Source organism: Pituophis catenifer, unplaced genomic scaffold (genome assembly GCF_029215685.1).
Source record: "Pituophis catenifer annectens isolate HBS135680 unplaced genomic scaffold, rPitCat1.0.hap2 SCAF_6, whole genome shotgun sequence".
NCBI classification, from domain to species: Eukaryota; Metazoa; Chordata; class Lepidosauria; order Squamata; family Colubridae; genus Pituophis; species Pituophis catenifer.
The window spans coordinates 97,667,983-97,686,309 of NW_027256886.1; the positions used below are offsets into that span (position 1 = coordinate 97,667,983).

The following is an 18,327-nucleotide window of genomic DNA, read 5'->3' on the forward strand; positions in this document are numbered from 1 at the left end:
GAATATCTTGAGAAGAATAAACAGATCCCTGCAGTGCTGGTTTTCTTGGATGCGGAGAAGGCCTTTGATAGGGTGGACTGGAATTTTCTATTAAAGACGTTAAAAAAGATGGACTTTGGGGATCAATTTATACAAGCGGTTTCAGCAATTTATCAAGAACAAAAGGCACAGATTATTATTAATGGAAGTTTGACAACAGATTTTAAAATTGAAAAAGGAACAAGACAAGGTTGTCCGTTATCCCCACTGTTATTCATTTTAACATTAGAAGTTTTGCTGAATATAATACGGGACTCGAGTACCTTGAAAGGTATAGTGATAAGGCAAGAGGACTATAGAATAAGGGCATTTGCAGATGATCTGGTTGTTAACCTTACACAGCCGATGGAATCAATAATCCAGATGAAAGACATTATAAAAGACTATGGTACAGTATCAGGATTTAGACTGAACCAGAAAAAAACTAAGATGATAGTCAAAAATATGACACAAGATCGAAAACACGAACTTGAAAGGAGGGCAGGTTTTGAGATTGTACCAAAGGTCAAATATCTAGGAGTTCAGGTTGCAGAATCGAATATGAAATTGTATCAAAATAACTATGAGGTGTTGTGGCGAGAAGTACAGAAGTACAGAAAGATATGGACTCTTGGAAAAAACTGCAGCTGTCTTTACTTGGAAGAATAGCAGCAGTTAAGATGAACATTTTGCCAAGATTTCTTTTTTTGTTCCAAATGATTCCGGTGCTTAAAAGTGATAAATATTTGAAAGAATGGCAAAGTGGACTAAATAAATTTGTCTGGAATGAGAAAAAACCGAGAGTGAAATTGAAAATTCTGCAAGATGTTCCAGAAAGGGGAGGTCTTAAACTTCCAAACATACAATTATATTATGAAGCAGCAGCTTTGACTCAAGCAAGTGATTGGTTTGGAAGGAAAAAGACTGGAATATTGAATATAGAAAGCTTTGATCTTGAATTTGGATGGCATGCTTACTTATTTTATGATAACAAAGTGGATAAAGTATTTAAAAGCCATATACTTAGAGATTCCTTGATGAGAGTTTGGAAGAAGCATCGACTCAAATGGGATTACAAAATACCGCTATGGCTGGATCTTGGTCATATTATGTGGAATACAAATATAATGTCACTCGGGGGGTTGTTATATAAAGAAGTTCTTTTTACAGATGCGGGCAGATGGCAACTGAAGACACGAGAGTCTCTGTTGGATGAAGGGATTAATCTAACTTGGTTACAGTATAATCAACTTCAACTGAGATGGAAAGAGGACCAAAAAATTGGTATAATGTTGCATGAGGAAGAATTGGTTAGACAAATAAAAGAAAAAGGTCCAATGCATATTAAAAGGCTTTATAATGTTTTGTTAGAAAGGGATTCAGAAACTGAATTGGTTAAAGATTGTATGATTAAGTGGGCACAAAATTTTGCAGAACCAGTGATGTTGGAAACATGGGAAAAAATCTGGATTCAGAACGTTAAATTTACACAGTCGCAGAATTTGAGGGAGAATTTTTATAAAATGTTTTACAGATGGCATTTAGATCCTAAGAAATTGTCATGTATGTACCCTAATGTTCAACCAAAATGTTGGAGGTGTGATTGCTTAGATGCTACATATTACCATGTTTGGTGGACCTGTAAGAAAGTGAAGGCTTTTTGGATAAAAATTTGGTGGGTTATGCAGAATGTTTTGAAGAAAAAAATTCAGTTTTCTCCACAATTGTTTTTATTGGGTATAGTTAAGGGTTTTACATTGGGTGAAACAAAATTGATATTGTATATGATAACAGCTGCGAGATTACTGATAGGTCAATTTTGGAAAAATGAAGCTATGCCCACTATTGATGAATGGACTTTGAAGATGGCCAATTTTGCAGAGATGGCGAAGATTTCAGCATATTTAAAAGATCGCTCACAAGAGACTTATGTATGGGAATGGAAAAAGTGGATAGATTATGTGCAGAACAAATATCAAACTAGGAAGTATCAGATAGCTTTTAATTGAAAGTGTTATATAGAGATAGAAATAGAGATAGAAATATGTGGATTTTGTTAAGATGGAAAATATATTGGGGTTGGAGGGGTTCAAGTTTTATAAAAAGGGGATTTGGATTTGGATTATACTCTGTGGAAGTCCGGGGGGGAGGGGTGGGCTAGGGGGGTTAGGGGGGGTTAGGGAGGGTGGGGGGGAAATGGGGTGAAAATGTAATTGTAAAACTTTTTCAATAAAAAAAAAAAGAAAAGGCGGAGATGTTGCTGGTGGTGCCAAATTGGCCTCGCAGACCGTGGTTCACAGACTTAGTGGAGTTCTCGGTGACGGAGCCGTGGGTGATTCCTCCTCACCGGATTGTGCTGTGTCAGGGGGCAATCCGCCATCCTGAGCCCCAATGGCTACAGTTGGCCGTTTGGCATTTGAGCGCGTCATCCTGAAGAAAGGCCATTTGCCAGACACCGTGATTGGGACTACTCAGGCAGCCCGTAGATCATCCACGACGAGAATCTACGAAGCTTCGTGGAGGGCTTTTTGCCGATGGTGTGCGGTTGCTCATGTGGATCCGACGTCCGTGACGATTCAGGATGTTCTGGGTTTTCTCCAGTCAGGGTTGGACAAAGGTCTGACCCCTGCTACCCTCAGATGTCAAGTGGCGGCTTTAGCCACAGTATTGTCCTTTCCTCCGTACACTTCCTTGTCTCATCATCCGTGGGTGAGAGGGTTTCTTCATGGAGCTACAAACCTGAGGCCGCCTACGGTTCATCGTTACCCTTCTTGGGATTTGTCTCTGGTTTTGCAGGCCCTCACGGTTCCACCGTTCGAGCCCCTTGGTTCTGTTTCTCTCAAGTTTCTGTCATTCAAGGTTGCTTTCCTGCTAGCGATCACATCGGCCAGGCGCATTTCTGAGCTAGCGGCGTTGTCCATCTGGAAGGACTTGTGCATTTTTCACGCTAATACTGTGGTACTTCGGCTTGACCCTGCGTTTACACCCAAAGTTAATTCATGGTTTCATCGTTCACAGGAACTGGTTCTCCCGGATTTTTGTCCTTCTCCCAGACATCATCGCGAGGTTCTTTGGCACACTCTCGATGTTCGCAGGGCCCTGAGGCGCTACATACGTAGGACTGCGTCGTTTCGGAAGACGGAGGCACTCTTTGTTTCGTTCCATCCAGCTTCAATGGGTCGTAAGGTGTCATCGACAACGATTGGTCGTTGGATTAAAGTCTGTATTTCGTCTGCTTATAAGAAGCAGGCCCGCCCTGTTCTGGCGAGAATTCTACCACATTCTACTTGGAGTGCAGCTACCTCGGCGGCCTGGGCTACCCAGGCTTCAGTGTTGGACATCTGTAGGGCGGCTACTTGGACATCTTTATCACCTTTCATTAGACACTATCGGATTGATGCTTACGCTTCTGCAGAGGCGTCCTTTGGGCGAAGGGTGTTGCAGAGTGTGGTTTCTGGTTCTTCTGAAGGGAGCAGTGTTTTGCCTGACCCTGGGAATTAGGCTTGGGTATGTCCCAATGCTGGAGTGTAGTAGCAGCGTTCTGGAAAATGGATGTTGACTTACCTGAATGTCCTTTTTCGGAATGCTGCGTATACACTCCATTTCCCTCCCTTTAGTTGTTCTGTTTGTTCTGAGAAGTTTGGAGTTACTGTGGTTTTTGTGTTAATAAAGCTTGTTGTGGTTCACCTGTGGTGTCTTCGTTCAAGACTGGGGATCCGAGTGCAAAAGGGGGCGTGGTGAGAGCACAGAGTAGGAAGTTAAATCAATAAAAGGTTCTCTCAGTTGCTGTCAGAAAAGAGGATTGAACCCAATGCTGGAGTGTATACGCAGTGTTCTGAAAAAGGACGTTCAGGTAAGTCAACGTCCAATTTATGTTGCTAAGTGGTGAGTTTTGCCCCCTTTTACGACTTTTCTGTACGCAGTTGTTAAGTGAATTGTTGCATTTGTGAAGGTTGTAACTTGAATCTGGATTCCCCATTTATTTTCCTTCTTAGAAGGTCGCAAAAGGGGATCATGTGATCCTGGGACACTGCAACCATCATAAATATGAGTCAGTTGCCAAGCATCTGAATTTTGATCATGTGACCACAGGGATGCTGGAATGGTCGTAAATGTGAAAAATGGTCATAAGAGAACCTTTTTCAGTGGTGTTGTAAGCTTGATTTACAACAAAATGGTTGTTGTCACTAAATGAACTCTTGTAAATTGAGAACTACCTGTACAATTCATGGTCTGGTAAAGAACCCATTTCTCTACTTTATCATGAAAAGAAAAATAATAATAATTAAACATGTGCTTGCTTTTACTTCCTGACTGAAAGAAAGGAATATAATAAAAATAGAGATTTCCAGGACATTCTCTTTTATGGTCCTTTGGTGCTGGAAATGAATACATTTCTATCCTGCACAGAATTTGATTACTGGCCTTTCACAGGGACCATAATACATACCCACTGAAACTGTTGTTATTTTAGCTATAAACTATCTTGAAACTCAAGTATTATTGTGAAATTACATTGCAGGTAGCTCCCAGGTTTTTTTGTTAAAGACTGATTGGGACTTTACAAATTACTACACTTAATAGTTGTTGCTATCATTATGCAGATCTCAACTTACAACCACAGTTGGGAATAGAATTTCCATTGCTACATTAGGTGGGGATTAACTGAATTGTATCTGATTTTATGACCTTTTTTGCCCTGGTTGTTAGGTGAAACATTGCAGTTGTAAAGTGAATTCACCTTCCCCTATTGTTTTGGCTTGTCGGCAACTGTCTGGGAAGGTTGGTGATCACATGACCCTGGGATGTTGCAGCCTTCATCGATTGCCAAGTGCCTGGATTTTGATCACATGATTGTAGAGATGCTTCAGTGTCATAAGTGTAAGGTCATAAGTCACTTTTTTTCCAGTGCCATTGTTAACTTTGAACAGTCACTAAACAAATAGTTGTAAATCAAGAACTATCTTTATAGTAAGAAACATAATGTACAGAAAGATAACTGTAGAAGACACCCAGTCTGAGAGTGAGGGAGGGGTCAAGGATGTCATCAGTCTTGATTCCCTTTGCACCCACAAGAGATTTAAGTCCAGCCCTCCTTGCATTCTGTTGACTCTTATCCAATGCAATCCTAAATTGCATTAACAGAGGGATTGAATCAAGATCATGTGAGGTACTAATACCACTCTGTAAAACTTTAGTAAGACCACACCTAGAATACTATATCCAGTTTTGGTCACCACACTATAAAAATGACGTTGAGACTCTAGAAAGAGTGCAGAGAAGAGCAACAAAGATTATTAAGGGACTAAAGGCTCAAACATACGATGAACGGTTGCAGGAACTGGGCATGTCTAGTCTAGTGAAGAGAAGAGAAGGACCAGGGGAGACATGATAGCAGTGTTCCAATATTTGAGGGGCTGCCACAGAGAAGACGGGATCAAAGCACCTGAAGGTCAGACAAGGAACAATGGATGGAAACTGATCAAGGAGAGATTCAACCTGGAAATAAGCAGAAATTTTCTGACAGAACAATCAACCCATGGAACAGAAGTTGTCTTCAGAAATTGTGGGATCTTCATCACTGGAAGCTTTCAAGAAGAGGCTGACAGCCATTTGTCAGAAGTGGTGTAGGGTCTCTGCTTGGATGGGGGGGGTTGGATTAAATGACCTACAAGATCCTTTCCAATTCCGTTATTCTAAATTCTAAATTTATCCTCTGCCAACTTGCTTTGACTGTGAGTAGTCCAGATTCTTGTACAGAACTAGCACGGAATAAATTTGTACCCCTTTGAACACTGTCAGATGTGCCTCCGTTCAAAACTTAAGAAAGAAAAAACCCAACTCCATATCTGTAGAGAAAGATACTTTTACTGAGTATGAACTGATAGTAATGAAAGAAAAGTAAGATCGGAGTCTAAAGGCTTGAAAATTACATATTGAAAGTATTCCCCAAACCCCTCCCCACAAGGACCCTGGCTGAATGTCCAATCCCCAGCTCCCCAAGGTATCATGTGAGGTGCATCTTCAGATGGCCCCATCCATTTGGTATGCCAGAACAGTTGACCTTGACTATCAACAAGTCCATTCAGCTGCTCAGAAGATGATGAGAGTATCCCTCCCTTTTCTTCCCTTTTCGGTCACATCACGAGACATCTCCACCAGCTCGCTTCCCCCACCCAAATACCTATACATTTCCCCCCCCCCATTGCTATGGCAGCCGATAGCAAGCAAGCATCATAGAGGCTGACTCTTCCATGACATTTTAGTATGTGTTATGTTTCTTACTATAAAGGTAGTTCTTGATTTAAAACTATTTGTTCAGTGACTGTTGGAAATTAACAATGGCACTAAAAAAAAAGGTGACATGGCCTTGCACTTATGATAGATGAAGCATCTCTGCAATCACATGGTCAAAATTTGGGTGCTTGGCAATCATCATGTATTGATAATGGTTGCAACATCCTAGGATCATGTGATCACCATTTGCAACCTTCCCAGACAGTTGCCAATAGATAAAAAAGATAACTAGAAAATGACAAGCTGAGCCTGAAAGAGGGTTCAAGCATATCATTAGTCTTGAGTCCTTTTGTGCCCACAAGAGATGCACGTCCAGCTCACCTTGAATTCCATTGACTCTTATGTACTGCCAACTTGCTTTGACTGTTAGTTGTTCAGATTCTTGTAGAGAATGTTTAGCATGCAACAAACTTGCATTCATTTGAACCATCTTGACTCCTGATTTCCTGCGCTTGACATTAACTCTCTGTTTTCCAATAACATCACCACTCAATGTGATTCATGACAAATCCTAATTTAAAATAAAAATGCACAGAAATTAAGGCAGGAAATATGGTGAACCTTAAAAGCGAGGAAGTCATAAAAATTCCTGAGCTTTCACCCATGCCTGGAAGCTGTTGCGTATGTATTGCATACTATTTATTTATTAGCTTCCCATAGCTGAGTGTGCCACTGGGAGATAAGCTAACAGAAATTTTGCAAGGTAATCCATTTAACTTGGCTACCATTTTAGTTTGTTGCTAGACAACCGGTGACCTCTTGAGTCATCCTTTCAGAGATATTTCCTTATTGGATGCTTCAAGGCTTTCAACAGTGACAGAACTTACAATATGCTGCCTTCTCTCGAAAAGCTGGACTACGTTCAGAGATGTTTCTGCCTTAAAAATGACAGGTTGAACTGTCAAACATCACAGCACAAAACATTTTAGGACATTCTGTACATTATGCCATAAATGATAATCATGTTTGTCATCAAATGTTGGGTAAAATTTGCCAAATTTCAATTCCACATGGATTTTTGGCCCATTTGAAGTCCCTGGGTTCAAAATATTTTGCCCAATGGTATAATGTTTCGGCCAATTAAAGGTTTCAGGAATCAGAGTTTTAGTAAGTATATAGATTTTTTTGAGAAAAGCTGTTGGCACATTATCCTTTCCATCTGGAATTTGGCATGAGAAAGCAAGGCAGATATGGTTGCAAGTAGGGGAAATGTTAACAGCTGAAGTTTGATAAAATTGCACATAATTCTTAATTATCAGAAACATTTGCAAAAGCATTAATCTCAGTCTTCAGCTTCCTTGCATTCTGGAGGGAGAAACCCAGTTGAAGACTGCCTTAAATCTGATCTTACAGTCATGTTTGTTTGCAAGGATTTGTTACCTTGGGACAGATAACAGCAAAAGTGTTTTAATCCATACTTCTCTTAACCAAAGTCATTTCTTTATTCTGAAAGATTTATTCTTAATTTTTTTTTTGGTTTCATTAGGGCAGGGAACGATCGTTGCAATCTTGGCAAAGGATGAAAAAGTACATGATGTTGGGTTTTGCACAATAAATTTTCATTATAGTAGTGAATAATTACAGTTATTAAAAAATAAGAACTTAACAGCTGCTGATGTCTGAGTCATGTTTATTTCTAGGTTTTTGTTTCACCACTTCAGCTTTTCTTTCTTTTTTTCTTACTGACATCTTCAATCAATGTTCCCAAAAAGAGAATATAGACTCCCCCCTCCCCCCCAAAAAAAACTAGAACAAGGGCAAAGAGATCTCTTGAACACCATTCAAACTTCATATATAAATTTGACCCCTTGGAAATTTGCTTTAGAATGCAGTGCTCTAAAGATTTCTTTGGGGCACATTCTCCTAATTTGAACCTTTTTGGATAGCTACATAAAACTCCCTTTTATGACTCTGTAATCCCTTAATCTGGAGTAGAGTCAAGGCGACTGGATGTATCTGAGCATTTACTGGCTGGCTGCCTGTCCTGACATCTACCTGGAGTTCACAGCAGATTTTTTTTTCTTTGCATCTAGGAGAGAAATATCTGCTGCTACCTAGGAGTAAACTCTCAACCTTCCAAGTGGGAGGTGAGCGTCTTCACCACTAGGCCACCACACCGTCTTATTTGGATAGCTACATTAGCTGAATCCAATAACTTCTCTCTTGCTAACCAGCAATTCTCTCTCCCTGGTTCTGCACAGTTGCTGCCCTCTAAAAGATGCACTACTACCGGTATCCTTCTGCTGAAATCAGCTGTTGGTATAAATATCTCCTCTTCAGCTACAACATCATCTTCTGGGTAAGTCCCAAGTCTGTGTGTCTGTGTCTGTGTTTGTGTGTGTGTTTGACTTTGGCCACTGAGAAGGTAAAGACTCACCTAAATTGAGTCTGCTTCCTTATGATTTCATGAAGATGCTAATTTCATTTTCTCAGCCATGGTTGACCTTGCCTTCTTGTGAGATCATCCACAGGAAGTTCTGAACTGAAGAAGCTTCTTGGATGAGAAGTGAAATATTTTCAAGGAAAAGAAAACACTTCTCAGTCTGAGTTCCAGCCCTGGGATTTCCTAGCTGGTGTCTCATCCAAGTAAGAACCGTCTCTGACTTTTCTTTACTTCTGGGAACAGACAAGGTCAACCAACTGAAGCCCCTATTCAGATGCCTCACCATTACAATATATGATTTCCAGTATATTTTGGCCCTGGGTATTTCTTTTTTTATAGCTTGTTCCTAGTAAAGAAATAAGCGAATGGTATTTCTATCTACTAAGCAGAGCTGACTCCGCTTAGCTTTTTTGAAATCATCTGAGGTTGGCCAACTGGGTTACTATGGTTCCATGATAAATACCTGAACTTGCAAGAACATTGTTCTGAAATCATATTATTATTGCTGTCATTCTGCGGACACAGAAAAAGATGCACTCAGCCAAAAAATAACTTGTGCCATGGTCCTACCTAGTGGTCTTCTTCATGAATATAAATGCTTTACAGATTGCATTGAATTTTCCTTCTTTTTTAAGATGGTTGCAGAAATATGAGCCTTAACAACAGCTCTCTTGGGTACATTGAAATAATTTCCTGAGTTGCAGTTAAGAAGATAGTAGTGTTTTGGAGATGTTAGCCGTAGATTCTAATTAATAATATTTTGCTAAATGTAATTTAATAGTAAAGATGGCTGTAACAATGAAAAGGTTTGTCATTCTACATTAGAAGAGAATGTAGAATAACTTTATTGTCACTTTGATTCAGAGTACTAGAATATTCCTATATTCAGAATATAGGAATATGACTGTTAATGGAGAGATCTTTTTCTTAAATAATAGACCTATGCTGTTAAAGGTCAATAGCCCTAGGAAAGCACATAAGTAGTTCCTTGACTTACAACCGTTTGTTTAGTGACTGTTTGAAGTTACAATGGCACTGAAAAAAGTGACTTTTGATCGTTTTCACACCTACGACCGTTGCAACATCCCCATGGTCATGTGATCAAAATTTGGCAACTGGCATGTACTTATGACAGTTGCGTGGTCTCTATGTGATTGCCGTTTGTAACCCTTTCTAGCCGGCTTCTGACAAGCAGAGTCGATGCAGGAAGCCAGGTTGGCTTAACAGTTGCCCAATTTCACTTAACAATGACTGCAAAAAGGTCATAAAATGGGGCAAAACTCACTGAACAGCTGCCTTGCTTAAGAATGGAATTTTTTGGCTCCTGATTGTGGTCGTAAGTCGAGGACTCCCTGCAATGGGAATGGTTTGTTTAAAACAGTGGGTCTCAACCTTCCTAATGCCGCGACCCTTTAATACAGTTCCTCATGTTGTAGTGACCCCCAACCATAAAATTATTCCTAAAACCATTGAAAATATGTGTTTTCCAATGGTCTTAGGCAACCCCTGTGAAAGGGTTGTTCGACCCCCAAAAGGGTCCTGACCCTTTTAAACCAGACCACTGGTTTAAAAGATGGGCAATCTTGTCAGACGAGATGCTTTTTTGTTTCTGTCGGCCTCCTGCATCTGTAAATTCGAATTTCAAGGGCATCATCATTGAAAATCAGCAGCAAAAGGTTCTCGTTTTCAGACAGGAAATTCACAAATGCTAGCCAGTGCCCTAAAATAGATTTAAAAGCAGTTTAGAAAGCCCACACTTCCATTGTAAAGTGTAAAGGGAGGAAGGAGAGAATCGGAAACTGTGTGACATAGCTTTCAATACGGCGTTCCATCCAGACGGTCATCGCTTCGGAAGAACTTTGCTGATATAATCCAGATCTGATATTTCTGGGAGCAGAATTAGGAAGTCCTGGAGATCTCTTATGACAGTCTTAGTGTTTGTTTTATGGCACATTTTCTTGGCTAAACTTGGGCAACCTTAGCTTTTTTAGGATTGCACAACAGCTGCCAAGGACAAAGAGAAACATGCACTTTCCAAGGAAAGATAAAGCTGTTTTGAAGAGTTGTGGACAGGTGTTAAGTTTGAGCGTGCCCCGAAGGCATTTTTGGGAATCACCTCTGAAGCGTTGTGCATAGTGTAAGAACCCTGTGTCCATTAAATCATGTTTCTACATCAGGGTTATGAGTTTCGCTAGCTTCTTTCCTGACTTTCGCTAAGGAAATTATCATTCTTAAGAGAATCTCTGCTGATTTGTTTTGTTGACTGACAAAGTCCTCATGAAGTTGGAGTCCAGCAGATCAGGAGCCTCCAATACTTGGTGAAGGACAGTTTGCTGAAAACAGTGCCTTTATTAGTTTTGAATTATGATCCTTAAGGATAGAGGCTGCAGGTTTCCAGCTGGGAGAAAATATTGAATTGATTGATTGAATTATTCAATTGCCATCATGTCAGTGTCAACTCTTAGCAATCACATAGATAGATCTCCAAGATGAACTGTCCCTTCAGGTCTTCCCAAAGTGTATTCATCACCATGGCAATTGTACAGATTAAACCGTATCCTTCTGCAAATTAAAGAACAAAGAACAATGCCATAACTAAGACTTTGAACTGTCTAATTCTTTACCCTCTGAAATAAGGTTCCCCCTGAGAACTATGTAGCTCCCACCTTGATAGTTCATCATGTCAAATACAGGAAATCAGGAGTCCAAGCAATTCAAATGAATATATAGGTTTATTGCTAATTTATAATCTGTACAAGAATCTGAATTACTAACGCTCAAAGCAAATAGGTGGTAGACAAGAGTCAATGGAATTCAAGGTGGGCTGGATTTATGTGCATGAAGAGATTCAAGACTGATGATGCATTTGACCCCTCCATTCCTCGTGCTCAGCCTAATCATCTCCTACACATGATCTTTCTTACTTTTACTTTCTCAGCTTTGGAGGCTTTTCCAAAGAGCTAAAATCCTCACATAATGTATTGTAAAAACCGCATCTCTAAAGGAATTCCACTCTACTGTTTTTCTATATATATTCAGTGCACCAATCGAAGGATGGATCTTGTTCCCTTGGTACTTTAAAAGGCTTGTTTAACACCTAAGTGGAAAGAACAAGTTGTGGCCAATGGATTTGGATCCCGTCCCTTCATCCACCTATTTGAGCAATTCCAGCTTGCTTCCACTTTTATGAGTATGCAGATCTACAGTTACTTCCTGTCTCCCAAGTGCAGCAGTCTGGCCTTTTTGAATAGCTACTTGATTTCCGTAGAGAGAGTTCAAAGGGTTACGGCATTGTTCTTTGATTTTCAGAATGATACAGTTTAATCTTTGTCTGTGCAATAAGAGACACTTCAGATCTGGGGTTTCAGACTGAACTGAAGTCTCTTCTGTGCGTGTCATCAATAGCATTGAGGACACCAGAATAGGACAACTTGCCATGACCAACTCACCATGGCACAAGTCACCATGGCCAACTCATCGTGGGCCAACTTGCAGTGGGATAATTTAATAATTCAATTCAATGATTTAAAATAAATAAAATAATTTAATTTTTATCATTCACATTTCATTCTGTCCCTTCTTTTGCATCCTTTCTTTAATGACTGTATTCCACCATTTCTTTGATATTAGTGTAACTCTTGTCCCGCAACAAGTTCTGCTGTGGCAAGTTATCTCGCAGTGAGTTGGCCATGGCAAGTTGACCATGGTGAGTTGGCCATGGTGAGTGGGCTGTGGCAAGTTGGCTGTGGCATATTGACTGCAGCAAATTATCATAGACCTGGAGACACAGCTTCTAAAGGAAAGCCGCACAAGTCACAGCTGTGTGTGAAGAATAAAGAAGCGCTAATAAATCCAAATGCTCTTAAACTGGAAAAAATCATAAGGTATAAAGATATCCTAAATGAACAAGGAGACTTAAAATCAAGACAGGAACTAAAAAAATCAAGGAATCGATTTGGACTGGTGGCCATATATCCAAATACAAATGAGATACAAGAAAGGTGTAGAAATATATGGATTCTATAAAGAACCCCTAGAATTAGATGAGATATTTCTAGGGACAGATGATAAATTAATAAAGAAAATATAAAGCTACTTATTGAATTTTAAAATGGAAAAAGAGAGTCTAAAAGAAACTATGATAGTATGAGCCAAAAAGTTTGGATATACTATAGAATTAGACAATTGGCAAAAACTCTGGGAAAGAAACTACAAACTAATGATGTCAACAACATATAAAGAAAACCTTTACAAAATGTTCTACAGATGGCATTTGCCACTGGCAAGAATGGCGAAGATGTTCCAAAACATATCGCCAGAGTGCTGGAAATGTAAACAGATACCGGGTTCCTATTACCATATCTGGTGGACCTGTCCAATGGTGATAAAATATTGGTTAAAAATAAAAAGGTGGTTAGAAGAAATGACAACACAACAAATAGATTTCAAACCAGAATTGTTCTTACTAGGTATATTACCAGGAAAATATAATAAAAGAATTATATATTTAATATTACATGTGATAATGGCAGTGAGAATTATGTACGCAGAAAATTGGAAATATGAAAATATACCTATAGATGAAAATGTAATAAAGAAAATATTAGACTGTGCTTAAATGGACAGGTTAACAATGAAAATTTATATATTTTATTTATTTAGTTCGATTTATATGCTGCCTTTCTCCAGAGACTCAGGGCGGCTTACAATGCATTTAAAAATCCATAATAAAAACATTTAAAAATTAAAACGGTGCCATGGTCACCCACGCCCTTGTTACTTCTCGGTTGGACTACTGTAACGCCCTCTACATGGGGCTGCCCTTGGGATGCACCCGGAGGCTACAGCTAGTCCAGAATGTGGCCGCGCGGGTTGTTACAGGGGCTTCTCATTACTCCCGTGTGACACCTCTCCTGCGCGAGCTGCACTGGCTGCCAGTGGTCCTTTGGGTCCGTTTCAAGGTGCTGGTGCTCACCTATAAAGCCCTACATGGTTAGGCCCGGGGTACTTGCAGGATCATCTCCTGCCATCCTCCCATCGTCCTGTGCGCTCCCACAGAGCGGGCCTCCTCAGGGTGCCATCAGCCAGACAATGTCGATTGGCGGTCCCCATGGGGAGAGCGTTCTCTGTGGGAGCGCTGACCCTCTGGAATGGATTGCCCACCGGGCTTAGGACAGCCCCTGACCTCCTCTCCTTCCGCTGCGAACTGAAGACGTGGCTCTTTCATCAAATGGGCTGACCCGTTGGGGACTTTTACATTGAAATAATTTTAATTAATTTTTAATTGGATTTTAATTTTTATGTAATTTTCGAATTTGTTGAATGTTTTCTTTGTAAGCCACCCTGAGTCCTTCGGGAGAAGGGCGGCATATAAATTAAAATAAATAAATAAATAAATAAATACCCATTCACACCATTGGTTCCAGAGAGCTGGGGCAGCCACAGAGAAGGTCCTCCTCTGTGGGATCTTACCGGTCACTGGGAGCTATGTGGTAGAAGGCAGTCTCGAAGATAACCTGGCCCTGAGCCATGTAGGATCAAGGATAAAGAGGAAATCAAGGATAAAGAGGAACAGAGTACTATTTAACTTGGGACCTATTCTATAAATGGTTAGAAAATAGAAGCAGACGTTAGTAATTTATAATTAAGGATGATTAATAAAATAAAAGTGTGTATGTATGTATGTATGTTTATATATATATATATGTGTGTGTGTGTTTTTCCTCTAGCCAGGTTTTTCCTACGTAACCTTGGTTTATGTCTGGATTTATGTGTGTTTTTCCTCTAGCCAGGTTTTTCCTACGTAACCAAGGTTACGTAGGAAAAACCTGGCTAGAGGAAAAACACACATAAATCCTACGAAGAAGTAAGAATATATATATATAAGCAATAATACCATAAGCAATATTATCACTGGATTATATTTGATTATAGATTAAATTGTATAGGGCGATTGGAAGGGAAGATTATATTGTATGTATTATGAGAATAATGGTTATAATTATGGTGTGTATAAAACTATGTCTGTTTAAAAGAGATTTGATACAGACAGTAGAAACGTTATGTACAACAAAGGAAAATGTATAATAATAATGATTTTTTTAAAAAGGAAGAAGGAGCTGTTAAAAGCAGAGCTTTTTTTGGCTGCCCCTCATGGTAGCTAAGAGGAAATAATTGAATAATAAAATAACCACCCATTGAATAGTGGGAATGTTTCTTTTTTTATAAACACTCCAATTGACTGAGACTTGATGGCACAGTATAACTTGGTTGGTTGTTGGTTGGTTGTGCTCTATCAAGCCAGATCATTCTGGTGATCACACAGATGGATCTTCTCCAGGATGATCTGGACCTGGTCCTTCAAGTCTTCCAAAGGTGCACCTATCAACTTTTGTAATGGAGTCCATCTTGTTGCTGGTCATCATCATTTTCTCTTTTCTTTCCATCTTTCCCAGTATTATAGAGTTCTCAAGAAAGTTTGCATAACAGCTGAGCTCCAGATATAAAGATTATATCTGGAGCTCAGCTATTGGTGTACAGGAAATCCCTTCCACATTGTTCTAAGAATCCTTTATGAATCCACAAGTCAAATTCAACTCAAAGGATCTTCATTGTGTTGGGTGTTTGGACAAGAATTAGAATTAAGATTATGGCTTTAAGCAACCACATAGTTCCATTTTCTCTATGATGACCTGTTCCTAACCTGACCTTTCAGGTCTTCCAATGATGCACTCATTGCTACTATAACCAAGTCTATCCATCTTGCTGGTGCTTATCCTCTTCTTCTCGTTCCTAATACTGGGAATAAGAGAAAGGAGAGGTATGGAAAGGAGAGAAGCAGGGGTGAAATGCTACTGGTTCGGGCTGGTTTGCCTAAACTGGTAGTAAAAAATGGTACAGGTTCACCAAACCGGTAGTAAAAAAATGTAAAAACAAAGTTCCAACGATCAGCTGAGCAATACCTGATCGTTGGAACTTTTTAAAAAAAACTTTTTAAGCATTTTTTACTACCAGTTCTCCGGAACTGGTAGTTAAAAATCCTTTAAAAAGTAAAAACAAAAGTTCCGACGATCACGCGTTGCTCAGCTGATCATCGGAACTTTTTTTTTTTACATTTTAAGCATTTTTTTTATTACTGGTTCAGACAAATAGGTAGCAAAAAAAAAATGCTTTAAAAAAAGTTTAAAAAAAGGCTTGGACGATCGCGCGGCACAGCTGTGATTGTCTGAGCCTTTTTTTTACTTTTTAAAAGCATTTTTTTACTACCTATTTGCCCAAACCGATAGTAAAAAATGCTTTAAAAAAGTAAAAACAAGAGGTTCTGATGATCGCATGGCACAGCTGATTCCTCCCCCCTTGCTGTTCTATTTACCTTCCCAAACCTCCTTTTGGCGCGTATTGCGCATGCGCACACAATGCGCGTTTGGTTTGAACTGCACATGCAAACCAGTTCAGATTTCACCACTGGAGAGAAGTATTTGGTGAAATGGTTTCTGGGTAATGCAATGTGTATCAACACATCTGTCTGTGGGTCTAATGTTATGTGGATGACATTTCAGTGCAGCTGTGAAAACTTTTGTCACTGTTAGGAAATTCTGGTCAATTCCTAGTGAAGGTGGATGCCACAGTAGCTGTCTAAATCTCTGCTATGAGAAGCATTTTTCAATCTTGGTTTATCATCTGATGTAAAATTTGGGTGATCAATTGTTGCAACAAATATTTGTGTTTTATCAGGGAGCAATTGCTGAATGATAAAAAAAAAAATGTCCATCTCATAAATCAGACCAATCTAGTAAACTGTTAGCTTTTTGTTAGCCTAAATATCTTTCAGCGCCTTGATCTGACTAAGTTCATTGCCTGTAATCCCCATATGTGGAACTTGATTAATGATATCCAGAGGAATAGACTGTCTCTGCATATCTCAGTAGAGTTTCCAAATTTAATGCTGGAACTGGGTCTTTATCTTCAAGCCTTCTGTAATCTGAAAAGATAAATTTATGTGCATAACCTTGGATCTTCAGCCTACATCACAGTCATCTTCAAATTGCTTGATAATTTTTAGTTTTTAGTGTTTGCTGTTGCATTCTGTTGAACCTGCTCAGCTTCTGAGGGGTCTTCAAGGGAATCCCAGTGTAGAGTGCATTGCAATAGGTGAAGGGGATCAGGGCATGGGTGATTGAATGATGGGCTCCTGATTCAGGAAATTGTACTGCTGGTGCACCAAATAAAGTTATGCACAGGTACTTTTGGCCACAGATGCCCTCTGCTCATTGATCAGGAGTTGTGAGTCCAGGAAGACTCTCCCAGATTATACACATTGAATGAGAAACAGGAACCCAATCCAAGGTTAAAGATGGAATATTCCCAGATCCAGAATGCCATAATATTTACCCCCACTCAGCCTTGGTAGAATTAAGGCTCTCACGCCTCCAAACTGAGACAGAATCTTGACAGCCTCATTGGTTGATCTGAATTAACAGATATATTGGATATCATTGGAGTATTGATGATCCCAAACCTTATACTTGTGGATGATCTCTCCTACTTTAATAACTGGACAGCAGGTGATCAGAAGGATTTTTGAGAACAAGTTGCTGTCACTCTAGATCAGCCAAGAACCTGATCAGTTGTAAGATCTATTGCACTGGGAGACAGAAGCAGGTTTTCCTATCCCTCTGTAACTAGGTAGGGCTGGGTGGATGGCTTTTTACGTCTCTGTAAACCAGCCTCATGATTTGCACCAATGAGTTGCATGAAAGGAGAAGTGGAGAACTTTGTTATTTTCATGTGCCTTACTGAAACATCAAAAACTCCTAGACCGGACTTCCGGTGGCTCTGCGGACGTCGAGGACAGTCTCCATTGACCGCTAGCCACCCAATCTGTAAAAACCGCCCTGACAGCGTTAAACTGCTGTCCGGCGGTTTGAAAAAACTCTCCTCCAGGCAAAGAAGGAGAGGAGAGTCGGAGGGGGTGGGTAGAGCTCCCCGAAAGTCCCTGGATTAATCCCAGGGACTCGGAGGGTGAGAGCTCGCCAGTTCACCCCTCCCATTGCTCCGGATCACTGGTGCCTCTGCTAGCCAGAGCCAGACGTCGCTTCCAATTCTGCCGGCAAACAGTGAGTTTCAATGATTTCTAACAAGGCAGACAGAGCGGAAGCAAGAGTGCAAGCTTTTTAAAAGAAACAGAGCTTAACTCCGTGAATACATTGTTGCAAACGGAACTTTCTTGAGCTGGAGGCTGGAGAGGAAGCCTTTGTTATGGGCAGAAGGGAAAGTGAAAGTTAAAGAGAAACTGCTTGTTAAGAGTCTTCCGCTTGAAGAGAAAATTGCTGGGGACTGAGAAAAGACTGGAGAGAGGATTGTTTATTCTGAAAAACTTTGAAATAAATATTGCAAGACTGTTTATAAGACTTTGTGGCTGTAAAAGAAAAAACTCATTTTAAAATAAAATGGCTGCTAAACAATTAAAGCCACCAACTTCTAAAGGGGGAGGAGGTTCCCCTGTAGTGACTCAAAAGCAACAACTTCCGGCTGATACACAGTCACAAGACCTTAAAGAATTTATAATGGGTGCCCTGAACAATCAGGCAGAAATGATGAAAGAATTTTCGGAGGAGTTAAAGAAAATT

At 39.9% G+C, this 18,327-nt stretch overlaps 1 protein-coding gene across 2 annotated transcripts in view; it reads left to right on the forward strand.

Moving 5' to 3' along the window:
* TSPAN14 (tetraspanin 14) overlaps positions 1 to 18,327 on the forward strand; it is a 135,558-nt gene that overhangs the window by 46,975 nt on the left and 70,256 nt on the right. The window contains exons 1-2 of one of the 2 annotated variants that reach the window (XM_070946445.1): positions 8,219 to 8,402; positions 8,517 to 8,614. In XM_070946445.1, the coding sequence (XP_070802546.1) occupies positions 8,534 to 8,614 (81 nt within the window). In that variant the 5' untranslated portion in view covers positions 8,219 to 8,402; positions 8,517 to 8,533. Of the gene's footprint in view, positions 1 to 8,218; positions 8,403 to 8,516; positions 8,615 to 18,327 lie in introns of those variants that run through there. The other variant, XM_070946444.1, reaches the window with a different exon arrangement.